This window comes from Neomonachus schauinslandi, chromosome 13 (genome assembly GCF_002201575.2).
Source record: "Neomonachus schauinslandi chromosome 13, ASM220157v2, whole genome shotgun sequence".
Lineage (NCBI taxonomy): Eukaryota > Metazoa > Chordata > Mammalia > Carnivora > Phocidae > Neomonachus > Neomonachus schauinslandi.
This window is the reverse complement of record NC_058415.1, coordinates 90282060-90289304: the sequence shown is the minus strand read 5'-3', so window position 1 is coordinate 90289304 and position 7245 is coordinate 90282060. Positions and strand designations below refer to the sequence as shown.

At 55.1% G+C, this 7245-nt stretch overlaps 1 protein-coding gene across 1 annotated transcript in view; it reads right to left on the bottom strand.

Moving 5' to 3' along the window:
* Positions 1-2039, bottom strand: part of STKLD1 (serine/threonine kinase like domain containing 1) — a 23622-nt gene extending 21583 nt beyond the window's left edge. Inside the window, exon 1 of the mRNA XM_021691552.2 lies at positions 2003-2039. Within this exon, the coding sequence (XP_021547227.2) occupies positions 2003-2039 (37 nt within the window). The remainder of the gene's footprint in view (positions 1-2002) is intronic.
* Positions 2040-7245: the final 5206 nt, after the last annotated feature.

The following is a 7245-nucleotide window of genomic DNA, read 5'->3' as shown; positions in this document are numbered from 1 at the left end:
GGGCCGTGTCACCACTTACCCCCTCTCCCCGACCCCGCCGGAGGATCGCGCCCCCTCCCCCAACCAGGGCATTCCCTCCTGGGCTCGTCGCGCTTCCTGGCCCGGGACTCCCCCAGACCGGCCTCCAGGCCCGGCCTGCCCTTGCGCCGCCTCCCCACCAGGGCTCTGGGTGTGTTCTCGGGCCCGTGCTTCGGCACCCAGGTGGGTGAGCCGAGCCCCCCGAACCTGGCCTGGGCGCTCCCAGAAGGAGAGGGGTGTTGAGGGGCTGCCTCGCCCCCTCCTGAGAAAGGAGCCCGGGGTCCTGGGGGGCGCCGCTGGTTTGGGCCAAGTCTGGCGACCGGGGAGCGCCCTCTCCCTTTTGAACTGTCGGGGTGGTCCCTGCACGCTTCCCCTTTCACTGGCACTCTTAGGGGGCGGGGTGGGGAGCTCTGATTCTGAACAGGGGTTGGTCAGCCTGGAGGCCTGGGGGTCCTCCCAGAGGAGAGGGGGCGCCCTGGTATGTGCCCCAGCCACAGAGCGCCTCAGCACTTTTTTCTTTGCTCTTTCCCAGATGTGTTGGACTCATGGGGTCCCTCTGACCCTCCCAGCATTTTCCCTCCCTGTTTGGACTCTGCCCTGGGACTGAATTGAATGGGTATCTATCTATCTGTACACAAACCTGGGAAGAAGGGGAAGCCTATCTTCTTGGGTTTTTTTTTTTTTTCCCCTTCCAGAGCGTACAGGTGGCATTCTGAGCAACAGGGAGGCTGAAGCAGGGCAGCTGACACACACTGGATGGACAGAATCAGACCCTAGAAAGGGGAAAGAACAGAGCTTCCACCCTCTTTTGATTAAGCTTTTGAGCATTTAGTGTCCCTTTTACTTGTAAAAGTATTCCGTTATGTTTGTGGGTTAATAGCCTTATCCCTGCAAGGCGGACTCAGGTCTGGCCCAATTGTCATTTCGTTCCTTAGTTCACTTAATGTGCTTGTGGTTTGGCCAGAGTTAGTAGTGAGGTTAAATTTTTAATTTTTATGGAAGTAGTATTGAGTAATCAAACTCTGAAGCTTAGGTTTATTGGAAGGCTTGTATTCGTTTGTGTGATTTAAAAAAAAAGATAAATGAGTGTTTTCTGATCAGGTACGGGTGAGCAAGATTTTCCACTGTTCCCCTCGAGGGCTGAATCTTCCTAGTGTGGTCTGCTACTTGGGTTCTCCTTCCATCACTTTCCTGTGAGCTGGTATTTTAAAACCAATTTGGGGGAGAAAAAGTATATCAACTTGAAGAAATAGTTTTTCCTAAGGTCACAATTCTGTTTACAGACACAGTTTAAAAATTGTATCCTTCACAAAAACAATTCATACCGAGAGCTCTCAACCAAGTACGTCTTCCCTGTCAGTTTTCATTGACATGATTTTAGTGACCCGATTTCATTTCCCTAAGTAGCAACTCCCTAAGAAGATGGTGCCTTTCAGCAAGGGGACTGTGGGAGCTCTGTACACTCACTTTTCAGTCTGGAGAACCCTGATTTTGCAAGTGCATTTCATAACCAAATCTAGCTAAAATGTCTCTAACCCAGCTGCTGCCAACGATCAAATGATAAACTTTCCTACAGAAGAAAAAAAAAGTTCAAAATCTCTTTATGTAATCTTCTCTCCTTTTTCTCCATGCATTTTGTTTGAAACAAAAGAAGCAGAATCTTGGAACCGGAAAGGCCCTTGAGGGGGACACAGGGTCTGCCTATACCAAGTTACTGCTGGGAAGGAAGGCAGGGCCTGCTGGGGCTTCTGGAATGGCCTGGGCCCTGGCCCTGGGGGCAAACCCAGACTCCAACCTCACTTTGAGGCTGGTGCCACATAGGACAAGCTTCTGAGGCCTGGTGTTCTTCTGGCACAAAAAGAGGGAAAAGGACTGGCCTTGTAAAGGGGCACGCTGCATCAAACCCAGCACCCAGAGCAGCCCAGCGCTGTGTCTGTCAGGCAGCGCGGGCTCCCGCTTTCGGCTTATCAGCACCAGGGCCCACCTGGCTGGTGGCAACAGATGTCCAAAGACACCTCCATGCCCCCTTGTGGGGGACTCAGGAGGGCAGTAGCCCTCGTGCACTTCAAAACGAGTCAGGAGCTGCTTCTGCCACAGTCAGGCTCAATGCAGGAGGATGTGGGCAGATGAGAGTGCAGATCCAAAGTGACAGCTTCCCATGGACAAAATCTGGCCAAGCTGCCGTGGCATTTTTGTTTTTAACATTTATCCACATAATATTAAAACAAAGCCGCTGATGATAAAGGTGCTGGGAGTCTAGGCTTTTAAACTGAAAATGATTTCATTTGAAAGGAATGGGGAAATGTCAGAGGCACTGATCAGGTAACGTGACATACCCGTTTTTTTCTAACCTTGTCTTCAGAAAACAAAAGCAAAAATCAAATGACAGGATTGGGCCAGGAAGTCTGGGTTGCTGAGAGGGAACCTAAAAAGGCCTTTGTTTCCTCCAGGAGTTACGACAAGAATCCCAAAACACTAACTCTGGGCCAGGTCCTCCATACTTAGTGCTGTGTTACTGGAGCGTGTGAGGCTGGCCACAGTGCCTCCATCTTCAGCCGTGGGGAGGGTGGTCTTGCACGGCACGCGGTGGGCTGAAGTTCTGAGTGCCGAAGGCTGGGCTCCTCACCTCTTGGCTGTCCCGCACCCTTTCCTTCGGGCCTGCAGAGGTGAGAGCACAGGGTCAACGGCCTGGTTAGTTCTGGCTGGCAGGCCCCTGCAGAGCTGCATCCCTGGCATCAGGCTCCTTGCCCCGGGCAGCCAGGGACAGTGTCCTTCTCCTAGGAAGCCAGGCGCTAGAGAAAATGCTGAGCGTGCCCTCTGCAGACGCTAGGCGTCCGGAAGCCATCTGAGACCAGGTTGGAAGGAGCCAGAGACCAATGAACTCAGCAATCCAAAATGACGTCTGTGTCCTGCAGCTGGTGCTCGCTGCCATTCAGCAGAATGTAACCCCTGAGCACATCTGCACCAGTAAACAGAAGTATTAGCACCTAATGGGTTCGGCCTGACAGCTCATCACCAAGGTGACAGATAAGCTGAATGGGGCCTTGCTCTCCATTGGGGCCTTTGGTTTTTACCTGTTTTTGGCATGAGAGAGCCAGTCCTGGGAGCTCTGACCCCCAGGAGCTCCCTGTGGCCTCTGGTCAAGTGTTGGGTAGGTAGGATGGCCCCGACAGAACAGTGCCGGGGCGTACATAGGGCGCAGGTGTTAGGGCTCTGGGTTAACTGCGTGGATGGCCGCCGGATGTGAGTAGAGCTCTGGGAACGGTGATGGGTTCTGAGCATCCTTTCCTCTCGTTCCTCTGCTCTGTGCCCCCTTCCCTCCCAGGGCTTCCTACCTTGTGCTATCAGGAGCGAGGGGAGAAGGCAGGGAGAGCTCATTCTTCCCTGCTTGCCCGTCTTAGGAGGTTAAGAAAAGGCACCCTGTCTCTTCTGGGGAGCGGGGTGGAGACGTGGGGGGACTGTGGTTAGTGAGGCTTTTCCTGGAAAGTGAAGCAAGCTCTGTTCTCTTCCATGTGACCTGTCACTGCTCACCTTTGGTTAGGCTCTTAGTCACGTGGGGTTTTGGTACAGAAAGGCAGGCCATCTGCAGGCCTGCTGACTTGTTCCTGTACCTGGAGGTGCAGCATGGACCCACAGAGTAGCACTCCGGGAAACTTGCTGGGAGAGCTCTGGGGCCATGGTGGATGCACACGTGTGAGTCACTGAACTCTTGCTTCAGCCCTGACTCAGCCTGATGGGAGGGAGGTCACCCAACCACAAGTTCTAATTATCTGGGATGTGTAGGCTTGAGGTGGCCCTTGAGAAGGGCAGCCCCGGTCTGGCGATCAGAAGGTCTGACTCGCCCTTTTCCACTTTCTCAGGGTTCTCCACCAAGAATTGCACACTGTTTCCCTCCAGTCCTTTCCGTCGCGAATACTCAGAGAAAGTAGGGTTCTCTGTGTTGCACGGGGGCTGCAGGTGGCTGTGGGATGTGATCACTGTGTTCTCGGGGTTAAGGCGCCGGCGGGGTATGTTTCTGAAATCCCCTCCAGAATAGTAACCCTCGGAAATCTCAGCTTTCTGTATTGCCTGAGTCCTTCAGACGCTCTCACTGCTTATGAGCCGTATCACTCTTGACTGCAAGGTTCTTGGAGATGCCTGTGAAAAGCCAGCCCCACAGAGACTGGCCGTCCTGTCCTGTAGTCTGTTCCTGCTCGGTGTCTGCCTCCCACGCTCCTGCCATGATTCTCTCCCGTGCTCGGCAGTGGCGGGTCTTGGCGTCCGCAGCGGGCAGCACCAGCCTGCAGGGCCCGTTGGCGAGTTGGATGCCGGCGCTGCGTGTGCACCGGACAGGGCACCGCTCTGGGCTCTTGGGTACTGCCGGATGCCTGACTCAGGGGCTCTTCCTTGCTGTGGCAAGGGGATGCTGTCCACAGATGCATGATGTGGATTCAGTGGCCAAGTCTGAACCGTTGTGACCGACATGCATTCAGGGAATCTGTAAAACTGGGTCTGGCCTCGTGTTTCTTTTTTTTTTTTTTTAAGATTTTTATTTATTTGACGGAGGGAGAGAGAGAGCGCGCACAAGCAGGGGGCAGCAGCAGGCAGAGGGAGAGGGAGAAGCAGGCTCCCGGCTGAGCAGGGATCCTGATGCGGGACTTGATCCCAGCACCCATGACCTGAACCAAAGGCAGACGTTTAACCGACTGAGCCACCCAGGCACCCTTCCAGAGCCTCTTTTAAACCAGCGAGCCTCTAATAAGCACCTGTTTAGACTGAACATGGAAGGAAAAAACCTATGTTTAGGGGCGCCTGGGTGGCTCAGTTGCTCCCTGCTCAGCCGGGAGCACTTCTCCCTCTGCCTCAGTCTGCCTCAGCCTGCTGCTCCCCCTGCTTGTGCACGCGCTCTCTGTCTGTGGGGCTGGCTTTTCACAGGCATCTCCAAGAACCTTGCACACGTGTGAGTCACTGAACCTTAAAAAAAAAAAAGGCCCTGGAGCAGCCTGACTTACAAAATATAGTCAGCCCTAAGCCTAGACCGCATCTGACTTTGAAAATGAGATATATGCTTAGTTCACAGCACAGATAACCTGAATTTTGGCATTTTTTCCCCTAAGCCCAGAGCTGTCTCCTCAGCATGTCTCATGGGGAAGGGAGGAGTCTCCCCGTTGCTCTTTAATCCTGTTGACCCAGACACTCAAATTAGGAGTACAGACTCCTCACGGAGACTTTTAAACAGTACCTGTGTCCCTTGGGCCATGCTGCGGAGGGGTGCGGGCTTGTTTGCCCCTCACTGGGGAGCACAGGAGCACCTCTCAGCTCAGTTCGGGGCAGCTCAGCACCCCGCCGATGTCTGTCTGCCTGCCTTTTGGGCTCAGCCTCCCCCGGAGTCCCGCCGTGGCCGCAGTCTGTGTCTCCACGGACTGGACTGGGAGCGATACCACCGTTGATTGTTGCCGGGCCTTATGAAAACATTTGGGGGCCTTGAGGCAGAAGTGGCAGGGTTGGTGGCGTCCGCTGTCCCTGTCCCTCCTGGTCTGATGCCGGGGTGTGTGGACACCAAGTGTACGTACGTCTTATGTGTGCTCTACGTAGGCCCCCGAGTTCACAGGGGCATTCGAGGCCTCTCTTTCTAAACAAGGTTCTTTCTCCTTCCCTTTTCTCCTCTGCTTATTCAAGTTGGAGTCTTAGCAACCACTAACCCAGCTGTCCTCACTTTGTAGGATAGCATAACCGTTCCCCGGCCTCCAGAAGTGATTTGGCTTGTTCATGGCCACAGGGCACGGGCTGGCGGCGCTCACACCGAGCCTCGTCTTCACCGATGCACCTGGTTCATTGTCCAGGCGTCTGTCTCTCAGGTGACCTCTGCGGTCAAGGGCTGAGCAAGCGTTTGCAGAAGCGCCACCTTGGGGCTCAATCAAGCTCAGTAGATCTGAAGAGAAAGGACAGCTGCCTGTAATCCCCCCCACTCCTCCCCCGTGACCTGTCTGCTGTGGCCCAGGTGGGGGGGGGGAGGGGAGGCTTCTCTGCGGACCGAGCCAAAGTTGGCCAACTAACGGTTGATCGAAACAGCCAGAGGCTCATTACCCGCGGCTGAGAGCATCAGCTGTTTCTAGAACTTGAAAGCAGCTTTTCCAAAACACAACAATTAAGAGACGCTCTTAGATACTAGATACACCTTTGTTGGCGCCAGTAAGGTTTCATCAGCTCTGAGAGGGGCTGTGATGTTCATTTGACCTCCCCTTTGTGGGGGCCAGACCCACAGATGCCCTTTAGACTCTGCTACCTGACGCGTCACTGGGTGGGTCCCAGCCTTCCGAGAGCGGCTGTTACCATGTGTGGTAGGGTTTCCCTTTGCACTTTGTTTCGAGGTTGGAAAGAGAAAGTGGCTGCCGGGACCTGAGGGACATTGGTGCCCCGATTCAGCTCGCGTGTTTGTTTCCTAACTGTGCTGTTGTTAATGGTCCACCTCGCGGCGGGGCAGGAGGAAGTTCTAAATGTGTTTTCTCTCTGCTTGATGTTTGCCAGTGATTTTCCCAACTTGAATTTTGCTGCTGTTGACACAGTTGTCCGTCCGTTTGTGTGTCTCTGTCAGAGACTCGAAGGGCCGTGGAGGTGAGCTGCACCAGTCCCACGTGTGCACTCCCAGTGCTCGCACACAGTGGCCCACCTTCTGTCCGGTGCGGGCTCCGGCAGGGGCCGAGACATGCACGCGGGACTGCTCCGCAGGTTCTGGCCAAGTGTAGACGTGGGAGCTTACCGCTGGGTCAACTGAGAGGCCCTCTAGGCCTGGGACCCTGGCTGTCACTGAAGCGGCCTGCCGTCTCAAGAGTGTGCATGCCTCTCTTCAGTCTAGAGGCGGTCTGAGCTTCGTCGGGGGTGCTGGGAGGCCAGGGCCCAGCCGTGTGTGACCAGGAGGCCAGGTCGAGCCTCAGCCCGGCAGCGTGGGGTCAGTGCGGCACTGAGCGAGCCCCTCTCCCCTGTGGGGTTCAGTTTGCCCATTTGTAGAAGAGGTTCTCAAAGGAGTGGGGGCAATTTTGTCCCCCCACCAAGGGACACGTGGCACTGTCTGGAGGCATTTTGGGTTGTCACAATTGGAGGGGGGCTGCTAACGGCATCTGGTGGGCAGAGGCCAGGGATGCCGCTCACCACCCTTCGGTGCAGGACGGCCCACGATAGAGAGCCCACAATAGAGATTGACTCGATGCAGACGCCCAGGGGCGCAGGTGGGGAGGCTGCCCCCAGTGA